The 25,361-nt window shown below is 42.6% G+C and overlaps 1 protein-coding gene across 1 annotated transcript; it reads right to left on the bottom strand.

Annotated features, from left to right (window-relative positions):
• Positions 1 to 657: 657 nt before the first annotated feature.
• On the bottom strand, positions 658 to 24,274 carry LOC141026117 (uncharacterized). The gene is made up of 3 exons (XM_073502090.1): positions 24,105 to 24,274; positions 928 to 1,485; positions 658 to 775 (listed from the first exon to the last, which is right to left on the bottom strand). The coding sequence occupies exons 1-3, from the start codon at positions 24,272 to 24,274 to the stop codon at positions 658 to 660; spliced, it is 846 nt and encodes a 281-aa protein (XP_073358191.1).
• Between the last annotated feature and the right edge of the window lie 1,087 nt (positions 24,275 to 25,361).

Genomic DNA, 25,361 nt, shown 5'->3' with positions numbered 1-25,361 from the left:
TACGTCTAATGATGCCATGTGAGAGTGCATCTCTTCCCTCCAAGATAGACCTCCACACTTGGGATAGATGCGAACCCAATTCAGCCTTGAGGATGTCATCATTCGGATAATAGATTGCCATAAGCAACCGGACACAAAGTGAATCAGGGACAGTGAGAAGGCGCCAAGCTTGCCGAGCCAAAAGGGCTAGGTTAAAGAGCTTGAGGTCCCTAAACCCCAAGCCGCCACACTTATTTGGTTGGGTCATAGATTTCCAAGAAACCCAATGTGGTTTTCGCTTCCCCTCTCTGCTACCCGAAAAGAACCGACGAATAAGTTTATTCAGATTCTCACATAGCCCCCTAGGCAATTTAAAGCACGACATCGAGAAAACCGGGTTGGCCTGCGCAACCGATTTTACCAAGATTTCTTTGCCCGCTGCTGATATGGTTTTCTCAATTCATCCTTTTACCTTAGCCCATAATATGTCCTTCAAGTACTTGAAAGCACCCATCCTGGATGAACCAACGTCAGATGGCATACCCAAATATTTCTCGTTCAGAGTCTCCGTGTGGAAGGCAGCCTTGCCTATAGGGGCCGATGATGGGCCAACCCAGTAGGAATGTGGGTTTGTCACCATGGCGCCATGTTTTTTTTGACGAGAAAATGGAAATTCCATTAAACTTCAAGCACAGCAATGTCACTGGCTAACAGTTTTACAATGTAATTGGGGGCAGAGTCCTCCCAGAAGGAGTCATCAGACCCAGAATGAACGCCCAGCTTGGCAAGCTCAGGGCTACAGAGTTACAAGTGTGTCGGTTGAAAGAAAAATCATAGGAATCAAAGTTTAGAATGCATAGGCTTCTAGCTTCCTTCACCAACACACCAATGGTTGCCTTGTCATATTCGTTACTCTTCAAAGCATGTATAAGGGTTAAGGAATCAGACTCGAAGATGATTCGATTTTCCCCAATCCTGATCGCCCCATCAATGGCAGCAAGGCAGGCTACAAATTCAGATTGCAAAGCACATTTCAGGTTCACGGTCTTGCCCACACCAGCAGCGATAAATTTGCCAACCTGATCACGGACCAAATAGCCCCAGCCCTCTGCACATGTATTTTCATCAAAGGCACCGTCGAAGTTAACCTTCACATGATGCACTGGGGGCTTGCTCCATCTGTGAATGTCCGATGGCTTAGGAGGCTTGTTTAGTTTTCGCAAGCCCAGGGACTCAATCAACAACCTCTCCACCCAGTGACAAACCGCTTGAGGCTTTGGAGCCGCCTCACCAGCATTGGCCTTGTTGTGAACATTCCACCATTCCCACATAAAGGTCACGGCCTTCAGCTGCGTGTCTTCATCACACCTCCACAGCTCCTGAAGCATGGAGTGGGCTGAATTGCAGAGCATGAGCTTTTCTCGGGTCTCTCCCAAAGCCAAAATGTTCCAGCATTCTTTAGCTTTCTTGCACTTCAGGAAGGTGTGCCCTCCATCTTCATTTAACCTATGGCAAACAGGGCATCTAGTGTCCAAGTCCAAGCCCAACTTTTGAATTTTAATGCAGTTAGCCAGACTATTGTGGGCAAGGCGCCACACAAACATCTTTACCTTGCTGGTGGCCTTTAGGAACCAGACATGTTTCCAATCAAATTTGACTGTGCTGTTAGCAGAATTTTCCTTAGAGATTGCAGCATCTCTTCCCAGCCTTCTATCGCGTAGCATAACACCAATCTTATAAGAAGATTTGACAGAGAAGATGCCACGATGATCAAAGTGCCAAGCAAAACTATCCTCCATCCCTTCGCAGATGCTGATGGAGAGAATGGCCTTTGCGTCTTCCTCCTGAAAGAGGTCACGGACCATCGCCTCGTTCCAGCCCCCGGTGTTTGGATTGAGCAAATCTGCTACAAGAGTGATTGGGGGAGCGCCCAGGGAGAGATCTAGGCCTCCTTGTACCGCCCTCGGGAATCCAAGGATCTTCCCACACCTTGATGTTAGTCCCATCCACCACTCTCCAGATAATCCCTTCCTTTAATAAGTCCACCCCTTTTAGGATGCTGCGCCAAGTGTACAATATGTCGGGGGCAGGAGCAGCGTCCAAAAGCTTCCCGTCAGGAAAATATTTAGCCCGCGGCACCCTCCCACATAGAGACTCGGAGTCTTGTAGTAGTCTCCAACCTTATCTAGCCAACATGGCCAGGTTAAAGATGTGGAGATCACAAAGGCCAAGGCCACCCTCAGTTTTCAGCTTTGTAAGACATTGCCAGCTCAGCCAGTGGTGCCGCTCCTCATCTTGATTATTCCACCAATAGCGACAGACCATTGAGCTAATTTCATCACCATGGCGCCATGTTGACAACATGCTTACGTCACTCTAATTTGTTGTTTTTTTATTATTTCTATTTTGGTGAATAACAATATTTCAAAAACATAAAATTATTTTAAAAAATAAAACCTGGAATTAAAAAATGGTAACACAGTAAAACAATGTTAGTGAAACTAAAACAATGTTGATAGCTTTCAAAACAAATGTGCATGACAATAAAAAATGTTCCTGTGTTTCAAATTTTTTGTGTGAAATTTTCGTAAAATGTGTATACAATGTAAAATAAATGTTTCATACAATTAAAAATGTACGTGACATTTTAAATATATATTATCGCGTTTCAAGAAACAATTTGTGAAATTTTGAAAACAATTATACAATGTAAAAATGATCATAATTTTTTCAAAATGTTTATTACCATAAAGAATGTTCTACATGTTTTTGGAAAACTGTTGACCATGCATTCAAAAAAAGTGTTCAAATCATGAATAAAAATAAAAATTTACATCTTTTATTTGAAAAATGTTCCACTAAAGATGTGTATGTTTTAAGGAAAACATAAAGAATGTTATGTTTATACCATGTAAAAAATATCGTGTTTTTCTGACAATAATGTTCGTGTTGTTTCAAGACAATGTTTTTTTACCATAAAAAAATGTTGAACGTGTGTTTGAAAAAATGTAGACCACGTACTATTTTGTTTTTTAAAAAATTACTAAAAGAAAATTGTTCATCACGTACTTGAACTTTTTTAATTAACCAAATAAATGTTTCAAATGGACATTAAAAATGTATATTATGTACACAAATATTTTAAAGTGTCTATAAAATATAAAAAATTACATAGTTTTTTAAATGTTTACCATTAAAAGAATGTTCGACATGTATTTGGAAACATGTTGATCATGTATTTTAAAAAGTTTTCAAAACAAGTATTAGAAGAAAAATGTACATGATGTATTTGAATAATGTTTAAGGTGTCTCAAAAAACTAATTCACGTACATACTAAAAATGTATATTTTGTACTAAAAAAAGTAGACATGTGTTGAGAAAATAAGAAACTGGTGAAAATCGACAAAGAAAAACAAAAAAAATCCATTAAAATTCTTTAAAATAAAAACAAAGAAAACCAAAAATAAATTAAATAATAGAAGAAAAGCAACGCAAAGGAATGGAAATAGTGAAACCCGAGAAGGAACAAAGAAAACTGAGTAAAGAAACAAAGAAAGGAAAAAAAACTAGTAAAAACCATGAAAGAAACTAAGAAACTGGTGAAAAAACAAGGAAAACGAAAAAAAATGAAGAAATACCGGTGAAGAAAGAAAGAAAACCAAAAGAAAGAATAAAAAAAGAAAAAAGAAAAAAACTAGACCAAACTAGTAGGGCGACCGAACGAGCGACGTGCGCTAATAGGCTGGCCCATATGCGTACGCTTCAGGCGAGACGGATGCTATACTCGCTTTACGCGAGATATAGTATTCATGTAGGTGGTGGGGTCATGCTACATTTTTGTAAAACCGTGGCTGTCCACATAAGCAACGGTGGTCTGCTTTTTTTAGTAAAACTGTGGCCTGCTAAGGCAAGTGATGGGAAGATGCATGTTTCAGCCCAAGTAAACAACACAGTCGTCGTCTTCACGAACATGTCTCTGTCCCAGCCATCATGTCCGCGGTAGGGAGTCACCGAAGCTCCTGTACACATCGGGGTTGAGCCTAGGCATAGGTGCAGGCAGTGGCGAATCTAGCATGGTAATGAAGGGTAGGCTATACCGAGCAACCCACGTACGAAGCTGTTCCTTGTTTTGTTGCGAAAGGGAGAAAAGGAGGTGACCCGTTCCCTCAGTCCGCTGCCGGCCAAGCCGGTGGTTCCTTCCCTCTCCGTCTGCTACTCCGGCGGCGGGAGAGCGAGGAAAATCCGGATCTGGGGCCCCAACGTGTAGATATTATGGTAGTGGTCTTGGTGGCGCCGTTGAGTTGGGGATGACGGTGTCCGTTTGAAATAAGTGTGCCAGCGCTCGATCCCCTTCCCGATGAAGCTCTGGGAAGAGTTGGCGAGTGGCTAGAGTTGCGTGTTCTCGGAGACTCGGATTTCTCGATCCGGTGAGTCCTGGTGCTCGGGGCATGGTTGGTGCGGCGGAGGCTGTGATCTGCTTGGTGAGTTAGGGCGTGTTTGGTGAAGGAAATATGCCCTAGAGGCAATAATAAAGTTGTTATTTATATTTCCTTATATCATGATAAATGTTTATTATTCATGCTAGAATTGTATTAACCGGAAACTTAGTACATGTGTGAATACATAGACAAACAGAGTGTCACTAGTATGCCTCTACTTCACTAGCTCGCTGAATCAAAGATGGTTAAGTTTCCTAGCCATAGACATGAGTTGTCATTTGATTAACGAGATCACATCATTAGAGAATGATGTGATTGACTTGACCCATTCCGTTAGCTTAGCACTTGATCGTTTAGTATGTTGCTATTGCTTTCTTCATGACTTATACATGTTCCTATGACTATGAGATTATGCAACTCCCGAATACCGGAGGAACACTTTGTGTGCTATCAAACGTCACAACGTAACTGGGTGATTATAAAGATGCTCTACAGGTGTCTCCGATGGTGTTTGTTGAGTTGGCGTAGATCGAGATTAGGATTTGTCACTTCGATTGTCGGAGAGGTATCTCTGGGCCCTCTCGGTAATGCACATCACTATAAGCCTTGCAAGCAATGTGACTAATGAGTTAGTTGCGGGATGATACATTACGGAACGAGTAAAGATACTTGCCGGTAACGAGATTGAACTAGGTATTGAGATACCGACAATCGAATCTCGGGCAAGTAACATACCGATGACAAGGGGAACAACGTATGTTGTTATGCGGTTTGACCGATAAAGATCTTCATAGAATATGTAGGAACCAATATGAGCATCCAGGTTCCGCTATTGGTTATTGACCGGAGATGAGTCTCGGTCATGGCTACATAGTTCTCAAACCCGTAGGGTCCACACGCTTAACGTTCTCTGACGATCGGTATTATGAGTTTATGTGTTTTGATGTACCGAAGGTTGTTCAGAGTCCCGGATGTGATCACAGACATGACGAGGAGTCTCGAACATAAAGATCGATATATTGGATGGCTATGTTTGGACATCAGAATGGTTCCGGGTGAGTTCGGGCATTTACCGGAGTACCGGGAGGTTACCGGAACCCCCGGGGGAGTGTATGGGCCTTATTGGGCCTTAGTGGGAGAGAGGAGGAGGCGGCCTAGGAGGGGGCGTGCCCCCCCAAACCCAATCCGAATTGGGAGGGGGCCGGCCTCCCTTTCCTTCCTCCCTCTCTCCTCCTTCCTTCCTCTCCTACTCCTACTTGGAAGGGGGGGGGGGAATCCTACTCCCGGTGGGAGTAGGACTCCCCTAGGGCGCGCCATAGAGAGGGCCGGCCCTCCCCTCCTCCACTCCTTTATATACGGGGGAGGGGGGCACCCCATATACACACAAGTTGATCATTGTCTTAGCCGTGTGCGGTGCCCCCTCCACCATAATCCACCTCGGTCATATCGTCATAGTGCTTAGGCGAAGTCCTGCGCTGGTAGCTTCATCATCACCGTCATCACGCCGTCGTGCTGACTAAGCTCTCCCTCGACACTCAGCTGGATCGAGAGTTCGTGGGACGATACCGAGCTGAACATGTGCAGATCACGGAGTTGCCGTACTTTTGGTACTAGGATAGGTCGGATCGTGAAGACGTACGACTACATCAACCGCGTTGTCATAACGCTTCCGCTTTCGATCTACGAGGGTTGATACGTCTTCAACGTATCTATAATTTATGAAGTATTCATGCTATTATATTATCTGTTTTGGATGTTTATGGGCTTTACTAGACACTTTTATATTATTTTGGGACTAACCTATTAACCGGAGGCCCAACCCAAATTGCTGTTTTCTTGCCTATTTCAGTGTTTCGAAGAAAAGGAATATCAAACGGAGTCCAAATGGAATGAAACCTTCGGGAGAGTTATTTTTGGAATGGAAGCAATCCAGGAGACTTGGAGTAGTCGTCAGGGAAGCTTCGAGGAAGCCACGAGGCAGGGAGGCGCGCCCCCCACCCTCGTGGGCCCCTCGTGGCTCCCCTGGCCGACTTCTTTCGCCTATATATATATCCATATACCCTAAAGACATCGGAGAACAGAATAGATCAGGAGTTCCACCGCCGCAAGCCTCTGTAGCCACCAAAAACCAATCAGGACCTTGTTCCGGCACCCTGCCGGAGGCGGGAATCCCTCACCGGTGGCCATCTTCATCATCCTGGCGCTCTCCATGACGAGGAGGGAGTAGTTCACCCTCGGGGCTGAGGGTATGTACCAGTAGCTATGTGTTTGATCTCTCTCTCTCTCGTGTTCTTGAGGTGGTACGATCTTGATGTATCGCAAGCTTTGCTATTATAGTTGGATCTTATGATGTTTCTCCCCCTCTACTCTCTTGTAATGGATTGAGTTTTCCCTTTGAAGTTATCTTATTGGATTGAGTCTTTAAGGATTTGAGAACACTTGATGTATGTCTTGCATGTGCTTATCTGTGATGACAATGGGATATCACGTGATCCACTTGATGTATGTTTTGGTGATCAACTTGCGGGTTCCGCTCGTGAACTTATGCATAAGGGTTGGCACACGTTTTCGTCTTGACTCTCCGGTAGAAACTTTGGGGCACTCTTTGAAGTTCTATGTGTTGTTTGAATAGAAGAATCTGAGATTGTGTGATGCATATCGTATAATCATACCCACGGATACTCGAGGTGACATTGGAGTATCTAGGTGACATTAGGGTTTTGGTTGATTTGTATCTTAAGGTGTTATTCTAGTACGAACTCTTGAATAGATCAATTCAAAAGAATAACTTTGAGGTGGTTTCGTACCCTACAATAATCTCTTCGTTTATTCTCCGCTATTAGTGACTTTGGAGTGACTCTTTGTTGCATGTTGAGGGATAGTTATATGATCCGATTATGTTATTATTGTTGAGAGAACTTGCACTAGTGAAAGTATGAACCCTAGGCCTTGTTTCCTAGCATTGCAATACCGTTTGTGCTCACTTTTATCGCTTGCTACCTTGCTGTTTTTATATTTTCAGATTACAAAAACCTATATATACCATCCATATTGCATTTGTATCACCATCTCTTCGCCGAACTAGTGCACCTATGCAATTGACCATTGTATTGGGTGTGTTGGGGACACAAGAGACTATTTGTTATTTGGTTGCAGGGTTGCTTGAGAGAGACCATCTTCATCCTACGCCTCCCACGGATTGATAAACCTTAGGTCATCCACTTGAGGGAAATTTGCTACTGTCCTACACACCTCTGCACTTGGAGGCCCAACAACGTCTACAAGAAGAAGGTTGCGTAGTAGACATCAAGCAGTTTCTGGCGCCATTGCCGGGGAGGTGAGTGCTTGAAGGTATATCTTTAGATCTTGCAATCGAATCTTTTTGTTTCTTGTTTTATCACTAGTTTAGTCTATAAAAGAAAATTACAAAAAAATATGGAATTAAGGTCGCCTCATATGCTTCATCTTTTTAATGTCTTTCGTGAAAATAAGGATTATGATAATTGTGCTCAATTGATAGAGGAAGAATGCATTAGAATGTTTGGCACTAAATCTTTGAATGATGAGCATGATTGCAATGTTGTTAGTATGAACTCTTTGAATATCCATAGTACTAATGATGGTTGCACTAGTCATGATGAAAATGTCTCTTATAAGCATGTCAACTTTTGTGGAATAGATAGAGCTTGCTAGTACACACCAAATAGGGAAGATAGATTTTGCAAGAGGCATAAGTATTTGGAAACTAAATGGTTGCAAGAAAGGCTAGATGATTGTGCTGAAAGATTCAATATTTATCGCCATCCTTGTGAACTTTGCAATGAACATGGTCATTTAAAGCTCCAATGCTATTTGTTTCATGATCAAATCGTGTCCAAAAATTGTGATAACTTGATTACCCTTGAGCATCATAAAGAGCTTAGTCTGCTTTTGGGGTATGAAGAAATGAAACGTATAACTGAGGGTATTCCAAAATTTAATCTTGATAGATTTCTTGATTTTGATATAGAAGAAACTTTTATGTATTGTGCGGTGAATTACATTGAAAATCCTTATATTGCCAATTACATAAAGAAAAGAAAACAAATAGAAGATGAAGAGAATACTAATGAAAGGGAAGAGGCTTCCCAATATCCTCCTATTATTTCTTATGATGAATCAGGTAACGAGGAGGAGCCTTCTATTCAACCAATCTCATTAATAAGGAGCTCAAAAAAGAGGGTTAAACCCACACATGATGTGAAGAAAAAAAAGAAAAGACGGAGAAGCAAAGGTAGAAAGGTATCCCTCCCAAATGATGTTGCTCCTATTACTCATTGTGATGATGATAATTGCTATACTATTGGTGCTATCCATACTATTAATGATGAGAGTGATTATGCTTATGATATGAAAAGGCCCAAGCTTGGGGATGCTATGTTTGATGAGAATGACAAGTTTGAGAATATATTTTCTGCAATTAATGTTTGTCCCAAGCTTGGGGATGCTATGTTTAATGAAGATGATATTTTTAGCCTCCCAAGTTTTGATGAGTAAATTTATTATGATGAAAGCATGCCTCCTATTTATGATGATTATATTGATGAAAGTGGGTCTGAAAGAGTGTCAACTTTAGGAAGTAATGATCCCACTATTTTAGAGGGTGTTGAATCTTATAATATTTATGAAAGTGGATTTGGAGAGGTCATGACTTTATTTAGTGATGAATCCACTATTTCGGAAGAGGTTCCAATTGATTATGAGAATAAAGTTGCTATCTATGATGATTATTGTGATGACATGTATGCTATAAAGAATAATGATAACCATGAAACTTGTCATCATGATTTTAGTTTTCAATTGGATTATGCCTCACATGATAGTTATTTTGTTGAGTTTGCTCCCACTATTATTCATGAGAAGAAATTTGCTTATGTGGAGAGTAATAAATTTTCTATGCTTGTAGATCATGAAAAGAATGCTTTAGGTGCTGGTTATATTGTTGAATTCATTCATGATGCTACTGAAAATTATTATGAGGGAGGAATATATGCTTGTAGGAATTGCAATAATATCAAGTTTCCTCTCTATGTGCTTAAAGTTTTGAAGTTATGCTTGTTTTGCCTTCCTATGCTAGTTGATTATTGTTCCCATAAGTTGTTTGCTCACAAAATACCTATGCATAGGAAGTGGGTTATACTTAAATGTGCTAGTCATATTCTTCATGATGCTCTCTTTATTTTTCAATTCTTATCTTTTATGTGAGCATCATTGAAATCATCATGCCTAGCTAGGGGCGTTAAACGTTAGCGCTTGTTGGGAGGCAACCCAATTTTATTTTAGTTCTTTGCCTTTTGCTCCTGATTAGTAATAATTAATCTATCTAGCCTCTGTTTAGATTTGGTTTTATGTTTTAATTAGTGTTTGTGCCAAGTAGAACCTTTGGGAAGACTTGGGTGAAGTCTTTATGATCATGCTGTAAAAAACAGAAACTTTAGCGCTCACGAGATGTGCTGCCATTTTTTACTGGAGAGTTCTTTTAGGTTGATTCTTTTTGAAGATTATTAATAGAAAAATTCCTCAGGTCCACCAATTTATTTCAGAATTTTTGGAGTTCCATAAGTATACGTTTGATACAGATTACTACAGACTGTTCTGTTTTTGACAGATTCTGTTTTCTATGTGTTGTTTGCTTATTTGGATGAATCTATGAGTAGTATCGGAGGGTATGAACCATAGAGAAGTTGGAATACAGTAGATATTACACCAATATGAATTTATAATGAGTTCACAACAGTACCAAAAGTGGCGATTTATTTTCTTATACTAACGGAGCTTACGAGTTTTCTGTTGAGTTTTGTGTTGTGAAGTTTTCAGGTTTTGGGTAAAGGATTCGATGGACTATGGAATAAGGAGTGGAAAGAGCCTAATATTGGGGATGCCCAAGGCACCCCAAGGCAATATTCAAGGACAACCAAGAGCCTAAGCTTGGGGATGCCCCGGAAGGCATCCCCTCTTTCGTCTTCGTTCATCGGTAACTTTACTTGGAGCTATATTTTTATTCACCACATGATATGTGTTTTGCTTGGAGCGTCAATTTATTTTATTAGGATTTGCTTTCTGTTATTTATAAAAATGTTTTGCATCTTTTATTTCAATAAAAGTGGCATTGATAGCCTTTACTATGCCTATTTTACAAGTCTACATGTTGCTGTTTGAAAACAGAAAGTTTACCGCTGTTGCAAAAATTCCCTAGAAAAGTCAGAATGTGATAAAATGTTGAAACCTTTTGCATAAAAAGCTCTGATAAATTTACTACAGTGGGAATTTTCTTTCATAATTTTTGGAGCTAGGTAAGTATGGATCTTGCTGCATTATTTACAGACTGTCCTGTTTAGGCAGATTGCTGTTATGTTTGCATTGTTTGCATATATTTGCTTGTTTAATGATTCTATTTGAGGATATGAGTATTAAATATGCAGAGGCATTTAGTATGCAATTTTGAATAATAATTTTAGTGATTTGCTACAGTAGAGAATGATAAGGTTTTGCATGGATTTATACTAACCTATCTCACAAGTTCTTGTTGAGTTTTGTGTGGATGAAGCTTTTAAGATTTAGGGAAACCGCGATATGAAAGGAATTAAGGAGACACAAATGCTCAATCTTGGGGATGCCCAAGGCATCCCTAATTACTATTTCAATAAGTCTCAAGCATCTAAGCTTGGGGATGCCCCGGTTGGCATCCCACCTTTCTTCTTCAACAACTATCGGTTAGTATCGGTTGATCCTAAGTTTTTGCTTCTTCACGTGATGTTTGCTATTCTTAGAGTGTCATTTTATTTTGTTTTGCTTGCTGTTTGAATAAAATATCAAGATCTGAAATTCTTAAATGAGAGAGAGTCTTCACATAGCTACATAATTATTTAACTACTCATTTATCTTCACTTATATCTTTTTGGAGTAGTTTGTCATTTACTCGTGTGCTTCACTTATATCCTATGAGTAAATAGTTGAATGATTTGAATATCATAAATCTGAAATTTATATATGTTTCATATACTTATCCCATGGGGAGTAATGACTTCACATATAAGAAGTAGAGGTGGTAAATTTATTGAAGGTTAGCAAACATTGTATTGGTCACTTGAACAATTCATGAAAGAATATTGAAGGAAGAGAGATTTCACATATAAATATACTATCTTGGACATCTTTTGTAATTGTGAGCACTCATTAAAATATGACATGTTAAAAGGTTGATGTTGGACAAGGAAGACAACGTAATGGGTTATGTTTTCTTATATCTGAAATAAAGTATATTGTCATGGATCATTCAACATGTTGAGCTTGCCTTTCCCCCTCATGCTAGCCAAATTCTTTGCACCAAGTAGAGATACTACTTGTGCTTCCAAATACCCCTTAAACCAGTATTTCCATGAGAGTCCTCCATACGTACCTATGGATTGAGTAAGATCCTTCAAGTAAGTTGTCATCGGTGCATGCAATAAAAATTGCTCTCTAAATATGTATGATCTATTAGTGTGGAGAAAATAAGCTTTATACGATCTTGTGATGTGGAAGCAATAAAAGCGACAGACTGCATAATAAAGGTCCCTATCACAAGTGGCAATATAAAGTGACGTTCTTTCGCATTAAGATTTTGTGCATCCAACTATAAAAGCGCATGACGACCTCTGCTTCCCTCTGCGAAGGGCCTATCTTTCATTCTTGTCTTATACCTTATGCAAGAGTCATGGTGATCTTCACCTTTCCTTTTTACATTTTATCCTTTGGCAAGCACATTGTGTTGGAAAGATCCTGATATATATATCCAATTGGATGTAAGGCATCATGAACTATTATTGTTGACATTACCCTTGAGGTAAAAGGTTGGGAGGCGAATCTATAAGACCCTATCTTTCTCTGTGTCTGATTAAAACTTTGAACGCATAAATATCATGTGAGTGTTAGCAATTGTGAAAGACAAAATGATAGCTGAGTATGTGAAGTTTGCTGAATCAAAGCTCTGACATAGACCCTTCCTGAAAATAGGATGAATTGTAATTGTTTGATGACTAATAACACGGTTTGTTAGTTTTCAAGAAAGTCTATGATCTATACTTTAACATGTGAATAGGTTGTTACTTGATCATGAGAAGTTCTATGAGTTGAGCTACTGTTATGATATATAATGATGCTAGAAAAGGTGATTGAAATTATCATTGATCAAACTTGTGCACCTGCTAGCATTCACACTTCATAAATTATTTCTTTTATCATTTACCTACTCGAGGAAGAGCAGGAATTAAGCTTGAGGATGCTGATACGTCTCCAATGTATCTATAATTTATGAAGTATTCATGCTATTATATTATCTGTTTTGGATGTTTATGGGCTTTACTGAACACTTTTATATTATTTTTGGGACTAACCTATTAACTAGAGGCCCAACCCAAATTGCTGTTTTCTTGCCTATTTCAGTGTTTCGAAGAAAAGGAATATCAAACGGAGTCCAAATGGAATGAAACCTTCGGGAGAGTTATTTTTGGAACGGAAGCAATCCAGGAGACTTGGATTAGACGTCAGGGAAGCTTCGAGGAAGCCACAAGGCAGGAAGGTGCGCCCTACCCCCTGGGCGCGCCCCCACCCTCGTGGGCCCCTCGTGGCTCCCCTGACTGACTTCTTTCGCCTATATATATCCATATACCCTAAAAACATCGGAGAACAGAATAGATCGGGAGTTCCGCCGCCGCAAGCCTCTGTAGCCACCAAAAACCAATCGGGACCCTGTTCCGGCACCCTGCCGGAGGGGGAATCCCTCACCGGTAGCCATTTTCATCATCCCGGCGCTCTCCATGACGAGAAGGGAGTAGTTCACCCTCGGGGCTGAGGGTATGTACCAGTAGCTATGTGTTTGATCTCTCTCTCTCTCTCTCTCGTGTTTTTGAGGTGGTACGATCTTGATGTATCGCGAGCTTTGCTATTATAGTTGGATCTTATGATGTTTCTCCCCCTCTACTCTCTTGTAATCGATTGAGTTTTCCCTTTGAAGTCATCTTATTGGATTGAGCCTTTAAGGATTTGAGAACACTTGATGTATGTCTTGCATGTGCTTATCTGTGGTGATAATGGGATATCACGTGATCCACTTGATGTATGTTTTGGTGATCAACTTGCGGGTTCCGCTCGTGAACTTATGCATAGGGGTTGGCACACGTTTTCGTCTTGACTCTCCGGTAGAAACTTTGGGACACTCTTTGAAGTTCTATGTGTTGGTTGAATAGATGAATCTGAGATTGTGTGATGCATATCGTATAATCATACCCGTGGATACTCGAGGTGACATTGGAGTATCTAGGTGACATTAGGGTTTTGGTTGATTTGTATCTTAAGGTGTTATTCTAGTACGAACTCTTGAATAGATCAATCCGAAAGAATAACTTTGAGGTGGTTTCGTACCCTACAATAATCTCTTCGTTTGTTCTCCGCTATTAGTGACTTTGGAGTGACTCTTTGTTGCTTGTTGAGGTATAGTTATATGATCCGATTATGTTATTATTGTTGAGAGAAGTTGCACTAGTGAAAGTATGAACCCTAGGCCTTGTTTCCTAGCATTGCAATACCTTTTGTGCTCACTTTTATCGCTTGCTACCTTGCTGTTTTTTATATTTTTAGATTACAAAAACCTATATCTGCCATCCATATTGCACTTGTATCACCATCTCTTCGCCGAACTAGTGCACCTATACAATTTACCATTGTATTGGGTGTGTTGGGGACATAAGAGACTCTTTGTTATTTGGTTGCAGGGTTGCTTGAGAGAGACCATCTTCATCCTACGCCTCCCACGGATTGATAAACCTTAGGTCATCCACTTGAGGGAAATTTGCTACTGTCCTACACACCTCTGCACTTGGAGGCCCAACAACGTCTACAAGAAGAAGGTTGCGTAGTAGACATCAAGGGTACGTAGACAACACTCTCCCCTCTCGTTGCTATGCATCACCTAGATGGATCTTGCGTGTGCGTAGGAATTTTTTTGAAATTACTGCGTTCCCCAATAGTGGCATCCGAGCCATGTCTATGCGTAGATGTTATATGCACGAGTAGAACATAAAGAGTTGTGGGCGATAATAGTCATACTGCTTACCAGCATGCCATACTTTGATTCGGCAGTATTGTTGGATGAAGCGGCCCGGACCGACATTACGCGTACGCTTACGCGAGACTGGTTCTACCGACGTGCTTCGCACACAGGTGGCTGGCGGGTGTCAGTTTCTCCAACTTTAGTTGAATCGAGTGTGGCTACGCCCGGTCCTTGTTGAAGGTTAAAACAGAACACTTGACAAAAATCATTGTGGTTTTTGATGCGTAGGTAAGAACGATTCTTGCTCAGCCCGTAGCAGCCACGTAAAACTTGCAACAGCAAAGTAGAGGAAGTCTAACTTGTTTTTGCAGGGCATGTTGTGATGTGATATGGTCAAGACATGATGCTAAATTTTATTGTATGAGATGATCATGTTTTGTAACAGAGTTATCGGCAACTGGCAGGAGCCATATGGTTGTCGCTTTATTGTATGAAATGCAATCGCCATGTAATTGCTTTACTTTATCACTAAGCGGTAGCGATAGTCGTAGAAGCAATAGTTGGCGAGACGACAACGATGCTTCGATGGAGATCAAGGTGTCAAGCCAGTGACGATGGTGACCATGACGGTGCTTTGGAGATGGAGATCAAATGCACAAGATGATGATGGCCATATCATATCACTTATATTGATTGCATGTGATGTTTATCCTTTATGAATCTTATTTTGCTTAGTTCGGCGGTAGCATTATAAGATGATCTCTCACTAAATTTCAAGGTACAAGTGTTCTCCCTAAGTATGCACCGCTGCGAAAGTTCGTCGTGCCGAGACACCACGTGATGATCGGGTGTGATAAGCTCTACGTTCACATACAACGAGTGCAAGCCAGTTTTGCACACGCGGAATACTCAGGTTAAACTGGACGAGCCTAGCACATGCAGATATGGCCTCGGAACACTAAGACCGAAAGGTCGAGCGTGAATCATATTGTAGGTATGATCAACATAGTGATGTTCACCATTGAAAACTACTCCATCTCACGTGATGATCGGACATGGTTTAGTTGATTTGGATCACGTGATCACTTAGATGATTAGAGGGATGTATATCTAAGTGGGAGTTCCTAAGTAATTTGATTAATTGAACTTTAATTTATCATGAACTTAGTACCTGATAGTATTTTGCATGTCTATGTTGTTGTAGATAGATGGCCCGTGCTGTTGTTCCGTTGAATTTTAATGCGTTCCTAGAGAAAGCTAAGTTGAAAGATGATGGTAGCAACTACACGGACTGGGTCCGTAACTTGAGGATTATCCTCATTGCTGCACAGAAGAATTACGTCCTGGAAGCACCGCTAGGTGCCAAACCCGCTGCAGGAGCAACGCCAGATGTTATGAATGTCTGGCAGAGCAAAGCTGATGACTACTCGATAGTTCAGTGTGCCATGCTTTATGGCTTAGAACTGGGACTTCAATGACGTTTTGAACGTCATGGAGCATATGAGATGTTCCAGGAGTTGAAGTTAATATTTCAAGCAAATGCCCGGATTGAGAGATATGAAGTCTCCAATAAGTTCTACAGCTGCAAAATGAAGGAGAATAGTTCTGTTAGTGAGCATATACTCAAATTGTCTGGGTATAACAATCACTTGATTCAACTGGGAGTTAATCTTCCTGATGATAGTGTCATTGATAGAATTCTTTAATCACTGCCACCAAGCTACAAGAGCTTCGTGATGAACTATAATATGAAAGGGATGGATAAGACAATTCCCGAGCTCTTCGCAATGCTAAAGGCTGCAGAGGTAGAAATCAAGAAAGAGCATCAAGTGTTGATGGTCAACAAGACCACCAATTTCAAGAAAAAGGGTAAAGGGAAGAAGGGGAACTTCAAGAAGAACAGCAAGCAAGTTGCTGCTCAAGTGAAGAAGCCCAAGTCTGGACCTAAGCCTGAGACTGAGTGCTTCTACTGCAAAGGGACTGGTCACTGGAAGCGGAACTGCCCCAAGTATTTGGCGGATAAGAAGGATGGCAAGGTGAACAAAGGTATATGTGATATACATGTTATTGATGTGTACCTTACTAATGCTCGCAGTAGTGCCTGGGTATTTGATACTGGTCCTGTTGCTAATATTTGCAACTCGAAATAGGGACTACGGATTAAGCGAAGATTGGCTAAGGACGAGGTGACGATGCGCGTGGGAAATGGTTCCAAAGTCTATGTGATCGCAGTCGGCACGCTACCTCTACATCTACCTTCGGGATTAGTTTTAGACCTGAATAATTGTTATTTGGTGCCAGCGTTGAGCATGAACATTATATCTGGATCTTGTTTAATGCGAGACGGTTATTCATTTAAATCTGAGAATAATGGTTGTTCTATTTATATGAGTAATATCGTTTATGGTCATGCACCCTTGAAGAGTGGTCTATTTTTGTTGAATCTCGATAGTTGTGACACACATATTCATAATATTGAAGCCAAAAGATGCAGAGTTGATAATGATAGTGCAACTTATTTGTGGCACTGCCGTTTGGGTCATATTGGTGTAAAGCGCATGAAAAAACTCCATTCTGATGGACTTTTGGAATCACTTGATTATGAATCACTTGGTACTTGCGAACCATGCCTCATGGGCAAGATGACTAAAACGCCGTTCTCCGGAACAATGGAGCGAGCAACAGATTTGTTGGAAATCATACATACTGATGTATGTGGTCTAATGAATGTTGAGGCTCGCGGCGGGTATCGTTATTTTCTCACCTTCACAGATGATTTGAGCAGATATGGGTATATCTACTTGATGAAGCATAAATCTGAAACATTTGAAAAGTTCAAAGAATTTCAGAGTGAAGTGGAAAATCATCGTAACAAGAAAATAAAGTTTCTACGATCTGATCGTGGAGGAGAATATTTGAGTTACGAGTTTGGTCTTCATTTGAAACAATGCGGAATAGTTTCGCAACTCACGCCACCCGGAACACCACAGCGTAATGGTGTGTGCGAACGTCGTAACGAGCCCTTTATTAGATATGGTGCGATCTATGATGTCTCTTACTGATTTACCGTTATCGTTTTGGGGTTATGCTTTAGAGACGGCTGCATTCACGTTAAATAGGGCACCATCTAAATCCGTTGAGACGGCACCTTATGAATAGTGGTTTGGCAAGAAACCCAAGTTGTCGTTTCTGAAAGTTTGGGGCTATGATGCTTATGTGAAAAAGCTTCAACCTGATAAGCTCGAACCCAAATCAGAGAAATGTGTCTTCATAGGATACCCAAAGGAGACTGTTGGGTACACCTTCTATCACAGATCCGAAGGCAAGACATTCGTTGCTAAGAATGGATCCTTTCTAGAGAAGGAGTTTCACTCGAAAGAAGTGAGTGGGAGGAAAATAGAACTTGATGAGGTAACTGTACCTGCTCCCTTATAGGAAAGTAGTTCATCATAGAAATTAGTTCCTGTGACTCCTAACCAATTAGTGAGGAAGCTAATGATGATGATCATATAACTTCAGATCAAGTTACTACTGAACCTCGTAGGTCAACCAGAGTAAGATCCGCACCAGAGTGGTACGGTAATCCGGTTCTGGAGGTCATGTTACTTGACCATGACGAACCTACGAACTATGAGGAAGCGATGATGAGCCCAGATTCCGCAAAATGGCTTGAGGCCATGAAATCTGAGATGGGATCCATGTATGAGAACAAAGTGTGGACTTTGGTTGACTTGCCCGATGAACGGCAAGCCATCGAGAATAAATGGATTCTCAAGAAGAAGACTGACGCTGACGGTAATGTTACTGTCTACAAAGCTCGACTTGTTGCAAAAGGTTTTCGACAAGTTCAAGGAGTTGACTAGATGAGACCTTCTCACCCGTAGCGATGCTTAAGTCCGTCCGAATCATGTTAGCAATTGCTGCATTTTATGATTATGAAATTTGGCAAATGGATGTAAAGACTGCATTCCTGAATGGATTCTGGAAAAAGAGTTGTATATGATGCAACCCGAAGGTTTTATCAATCCAAAGGATGCTAAGAAAGTGTGCAAGCTCCAGCGATCCATTTATGGACCGGTGCAAGCATCTCGGAGTTGGAATAAATGTTTTGATAGTGTGATGAAAGCATATGGTTTTATACAGACTTTTGGAGAAGCCTCTATTTACAAGAAAGTGAGTGGGAGCTCTGTAGCATTTCTAGTATTATATGTGTATGACATATTGTTGATTGGAAATGATATAGAATTTTTGGATAGCATAAAAGGATACTTGAACAAGAGTTTTTCAATGAATGACCTCGGTGAAGCTGCTTATATATTGGGCATCAAGATCTATAGAGATAGATCAAGATGCTTAATTGGACTTTCACAAAGCACATACCTTGATAAAGTTTTGAAGAAGTTCGAAATGGATCAAGCAAAGAAAGGGTTCTTGCTTGTGTTACAAGGTGTGAAGTTGAGTCAGACTCAATGCCCGACCATTGCATAAGATAGAGAGAAAATAAAGGTCATTCCCTATGCTTCAGCCATAGGTTCTATCATGTACGCAATGCTGTGTACCAGACCTGATGTGTGCCTTCTTATTAGTTTAACAGGGAGGTACCAAAGTAATCCAGGAGTGGATCACTGGACAGCGGTCAAGAACATCCTGAAATACCTGAAAATGACTAAGGATATGTTTCTCGTTTATGGAGGTGACAAAGAGCTCGTCGTAAATGGTTACGTCGATGCAAGCTTTGGCATTGATCCGGATGACTCTAAGTCACAAACCGGATACGTATTTATATTGAATGGTGGAGCTGTAAGTTGGTGCAGTTCTAAGCAAAGCGTTGTGGCAGGATCTGTGTGAAGCGGAGTACATAGCTGAAGGAAATATGCCCTAGAGGCAATAATAAAGTTATCATTTATTTCCTTATATCATGATAAATGTTTATTATTCATGCTAGAATTGTATTAACCGGAAACTCAGTACATGTGTGAATACATAGACAAACAGAGTGTCATTAGTATGCCTCTACTTGACTAGCTCGTTGATCAAAGATGGTTATGTTTCCTAGCCATAGACATGAGTTGTCATTTGATTAACGGGATCACATCATTAGGAGAATGATGTGATTGACTTGACCCATTCCGTTAGCTTAGCACTTGATCGTTTAGTATTCTGCTATTGCTTTCTTCACGACTTATACATGTTCCTATGACTATGAGATTATGCAACTCCCGTTTACCGGATGAACACTTTGTGCGCTACCAAACGTCACAACGTAACTGGGTGATTATAAAGGTGCTCTACAGGTGTCTCCAAAGGTACTTGTTGGGTTGGCGTATTTCGAGATTAGGATTTGTCACTCCGATTGTCGGAGAGGTATCTCTGGGCCCACTCGGTAATGCACATCATTATAAGCCTTGCAAGCATTGTAACTAATGAGTTAGTTGCGGGATGATGCGTTACGGAACGAGTAAAGAGACTTGCCGGTAACGAGATTGAACTAGCTATTGAGATACCGACGATCGAATCTTGGGCAAGTAACATACTGATGACAAAGGGAACAACGTATGTTGTTATGCGGTTTGACCGATAAAGATCTTCGTAGAATATGTGGGAGCCAATATGAGCATCCAGGTTCCGCTATTGGTTATTGACCGGAGACGTGTCTCGGTCATGTCTACATAGTTCTCGAACCCGTAGGGTCCACACGCTTAAAGTTCGATGATGATTATATTATGAGTTTTTGTGTTTTGATGTACCGAAGGTAGTTCGGAGTCCCGGATGTGATCACGGACATGACGAGGAGTCTCGAAATGGTTGAGGCGTAAAGATCGATATATTGGATGACTATGTTCGGACAACGGAATGGTTTCGGGGAGTTTCGGACATATACCGGAGTACCGAGGGATTACCGGAACCCCCCGGGGAGTTTAATGGGCTAAGATGGGCCTTAGTGGAGAAGAGGAGGGGCGGCTAGGGCTGGCCGCGCGCCCCCTCCCCCTCTAGTCCGAATTGGACAAGGAGGGAGGGGCGGCGCCCCCTTTCCTTCCTCCTCTCTCCTTCCCTTCCTTTCCCCTCCTACTCCAACTAGGAAAAGAGGGAGTCCTACTCCCGGTGGGAGTAGGGCTCCTCCCCGGAGCGCCCTCCTCCTGGCCGGCGGCCTCCTCCCCCTGATCCTTTATATACGGGGGCAGGGGGCACCTCTAGACACAACAATTGATCTCTTGATCTCTTAGCCGTGTGCGGTGCCCCCCTCCACCATATTCCACCTCGATCATATCGTACCAGTGCTTAGGCGAAGCCCTGCATCGGTAGCAACATCATCACTGTCATTACGCCGTCGTGCTGACGGAACTCTCCCGTGAAGCTCTGCTGGATCGGAGTTCGCGGGACGTCATCGAGCTGAACGTGTGCTGAACTCGGAGGTGCCGTACGTTCGGTACTTGGATCGGTCAGATTGTGAAGACGTACGACTACATCAACCACGTTGTGCTAACGCTTCCGCTTTCGGTCTACGAGGGTACGTGGACAACACTCTCCCCTCTCGTTGCTATGCATCACCATGATCCTGTGTGTGCGTAGGAATTTTTTTGAAATTACTACGTTCCCCAACAATAGCTGCTTCGGAAGCAGCAAATGAAGGAGTCTGGATGAAGGAGTTCATATCCGATCTAGGTGTCATACCTAGTGCATTGGGTCCAATGAAAATCTTTTGTGACAATACTGGTGCAATTTCCTTGGCAAAGGAATCCAGATTTCACAAGAGAACCAAGCACATCAAGAGACGCTTCAATTCCATCCGCGATCAAGTCAAGGAGGGAGACATAGAGATTTGCAAGATACATACGGATCTGAATGTTGCAGACCCGTTGACTAAGCCTCTCTCACGAGCAAAACATGATCAGCACCAAGACTCCATGGGTGTTAGAATCATTACTGTGTAATCTAGATTATTGACTCTAGTGCAAGTGGGAGACTGAAGGAAATATGCCCTAGAGGCAATAATAAAGTTGTTATTTATATTTCCTTATATCATGATAAATGTTTATTATTCATGCTAGAATTGTATTAACCGGAAACTCAGTACATGTGTGAATACATAGACAAACAGAGTGTCATTAGTATGCCTCTACTTGACTAGCTCGTTGAATCAAAGATGGTTAAGTTTCCTAGCCATAGACATCAGTTGTCATTTGATTAACGGGATCACATCATTAGAGAATGATGTGATTGACTTCATTCATTCCGTTAGCTTAGCACTTGATCGTTTAGTATGTTGCTATTGCTTTCTTCATGACTTATACATATTCCTATGACTATGAGATTATGCAACTCCCGAATACCGGAGGAACACTTTGTGTGCTATCAAACGTCACAATGTAACTGGGTGATTATAAAGATGCTCTACAGGTGTCTCCGATGGTGTTTGTTGAGTTGGCAGAGATCAAGATAAGGATTTGTCACTCCGATTGTCAGAGAGGTATCTCTGGGCCCTCTCGGTAATGCACATCACTATAAGCCTTGCAAGCAATGTGACTAATGAGTTAGTTGCGAGATGATGCATTACGGAACGAGTAAAGAGACTTGCCGGTAACGAGATTGAACTAGGTATTGAGATACCGACGATCGAATCTCGGGCACGTAACATACCGATGACAAAGGGAACAACGTATGTTGTTATGCGGTTTGACCGATAAAGATCTTCGTAGAATATGTAGGAACCAATATGAGCATCCAGGTTCCGCTATTGGTTATTGACCAGAGATGATTCTCGGTCATGTCTACATAGTTCTCGAACCTGTAGGGTCCGTACGCTTAACGTTCTGTGACGATCGGTATTATGAGTTTATGTGTTTTGATGTACCGAAGGTTGTTCAGAGTCCCGGATGTGATCACGGACATGGCGAGGAGTCTCGAAATGGTCGAGACATAAAGATCGATATATTGGATGGCTATGTTTGGACATCGGAATGGTCCCGGGTGAGTTCGGGCATTTACCGGAGTACCGGGAGGTTACCGGAACCCCCCGGGGAGTGTATGGGCCTTATTGGGCCTTAGTGGGAGAGAGGTGGAGGCGGCCTAGGAGGGGGCGCGCCCCCCCAAACCCAATCCAAATTGGGAGGGGGCCAGCCCCCTTTTCTTCCTCCCTCTCTCCTCCTTCCTTCGTCTCCTACTCCTACTTGGAGGGGGGGGGGGAATCCTACTCCCGGTGGGAGTAGGACTCCCCTAGGGCGCGCCATAGAGAGGGCCGGCCCTCCCCCTCCTCCACTCCTTTATATACGGGGGAGGGGGCACCCCATATACACATAAGTTGATCATTGTCTTAGCCGTGTGCGATGCCCCCCTCCACCATAATCCACCTCATTCATATCGTCGTAGTGCTTAGGAGAAGACCTGCACCGGTAGCTTCATCATCACGCCGTCGTGCTGACGAAGCTCTCCCTCGACACTCAGCTGGATCGAGAGTTCGTGGGACGTCACCGAGCTGAAAGTGTGCAGATCGCGGAGGTGCCATACTTTCGGTACTAGGATCGGTCGGATCGTGAAGGCGTACTACTACATCAACCGCGTTGTCATAACGCTTCCGCTTTCAGTCTACGAGGGTACGTAGACAACACTCTCCCCTCTCGTTGCTATGCATCACCTAGATGGATCTTGCGTGTGTGTAGGATTTTTTTGAAATTTACTGCGTTCCCCAACATTTGGTTGCCTGCATAGGCCTCGACCAGGCCCACGCGGGAAGTGTCCAGCCTGTTTGGTAGCCCGCATACACTATTGGGCCTGCATCGCACACTTCTTAAAGCACCTCTGGGCCTGGCTCCCTGGAAACGCTCAGATCGGCAGTTTCTCTCGAGCCAGGCCGAGCGGAAGCGCAGCGAGCGGTCCCCTGCACGAGGAGAAACGGGAGGGATGTGAGGTGTTTACCTGGTGTCTTTTTCAACCTCCAGTAAGCTCCTCTCTAATCTCCTCTCTTCCATGCCCCTCTAATCTACACAACGATGCTTAGATTCGTGGTAAGCTCTACACGAAAAAGATGCATCTCGATGCTACGGTTCCATTCAGGCGATCGGTTCGTAGTTTCGTCGGTCGTAAGTTCTTAATCTCGTCTTCCCGTTTGGAGCTATTCTAGACGAATTCTGTCAGATTCGTCGCGCACGATCAATCATTTGAAATTTCCTTTGACCAGCGGCCTAATCTCACAGTTCCGCACAACATTCGTGTTGTAACTTTTTGGTTTCGACGATCATAGCTTCATCTCTCTTTGAGCAGCAGTCTACTGCACTGACGCCGCCATGTCGAGCTCCTCTGTCTTGTGCTCAGAGCCCTCCTATTCGTCCTTCTCGACGCCGAAGCCCTTCCTCTTGATCTCATTGCCCCCGTCCTACTACACTAGAGTCGTTTTCGGTGTCACTTATCTCGGCCTACTCTCTGTCGTCCTCCTACTGCACTGACGCTGCAATGGCGCGCACACTGCTTCTTGTGTCCTTTGCCTCCATGCACACTGCAGTTCGGCGCGCCGCCCACGGGGTCGATCATCTTGGCCTCCTCTCTCTCGCCCTACTACACTGGAGTCATTTCCGGTGTCGATCATCTCGGCCTCTTTTCTCGTCCATTGCACTGACGATACCATGGCGAGGGCACTGCATTCTCCTCCTCTGTCGACTGTCTTTGCGCGAGCACCGCAAGTAGTTCGCCGACGGTGTCGCTCGTCGTGCCGCCGACGGGGTCGCTTGTCCAAGACTCCATGCTCGTCATGTCGGACAGGACGCCACGACCACTATCCACCGCAGTCGCCATGGTCCGGCGCGCACTGCATTTCTTCTCCCACTTTCTCTGCTATCTCTTAACCTTATGTGCTAAGTGCAAGTGCTAGCTCTTAATCATACCCCATGCGGGCAACCAAACAGCGTGTAGTTGCATGCGCCGAGACAATGCAGGCAACCAAACAACGTGCCAAAGTTGATCTCCTAATGCAGGCAGTCCATATGCAGGCAACCAAACAACTCGCAGATGTCGCATATGAGGCTGTTTTTCTAGAGCCAGGCCGAGTGGAGATGTGTATGCAACGCGGGTACTGTAGGCAACGGCAACCAAACACGCCCTTATTGTCCCCAATCTTCTTCTTCGTCTCAGCGAGGTGAGCTCTTTCTTTGTTGTGGAGGTTTTGGGGGTGGTGCGACGGTGCTATGGCGGTTGGCGTCGCTTGGTGCGGCTGCGTGTACATGAGTTTCGAGCGTTCATATTTGATCGAGGCTTGGCCAATAATGGCCAGTTCGTCGGGGTGCTGGTCCTTTGGGCCTAAGCTTGTTGACTTCGCGTCTGCCATGGAGGATTGTCAGGGAATATGCGAAGCGGCAATGGCGGTGGCGTGCCAGCGACTCATTCCGGCGAGATTGGCTGTGTGGCTCCCTAGGGTCCTTGTTGTAAATTTTCTTCTTTGTGGGGTGCTGTTTGTAATTAGCTGGGCATCTTAATAGATCCATGGGTTTGTTCGCAAAAAGGGTAGGCTCAAAACATCAACTGGTGTATGTAAAACACCTTAACATAGTTTGAAGTGAAATAGTTAGTTGACTAAGTAGTAGTATCATTTTTCGATGATAGGCTTAAGCATGTCAGAGCCTCTCTTGTAGAATCGCCACAAAGAAGAAAATCTCGCTTGTTGTGTACCATTCCATTATACATTGAAATTTGTGCAAGTCAAAAATTGATGAAAATATTATTCTCATAGTAACACATGTAGTAAATGGCGCGGCAAGTATTTAAAAAGGAGTACACAAGTTGACGATGGCCAACCTAAGGCTATTGGCAAATTGACGATAAGACCGACAATCATTTGAGAGCCAGACAAACACACAGTCGCTCCTATTATAAATAAAATATGTTA

This window comes from Aegilops tauschii, chromosome 6, assembly GCF_002575655.3.
Source record: "Aegilops tauschii subsp. strangulata cultivar AL8/78 chromosome 6, Aet v6.0, whole genome shotgun sequence".
In the NCBI taxonomy this organism is placed as follows: Eukaryota; Viridiplantae; Streptophyta; class Magnoliopsida; order Poales; family Poaceae; genus Aegilops; species Aegilops tauschii.
Note: the sequence above shows the minus strand (reverse complement) of the source record. Positions and strands in the feature narration are given on the sequence as shown.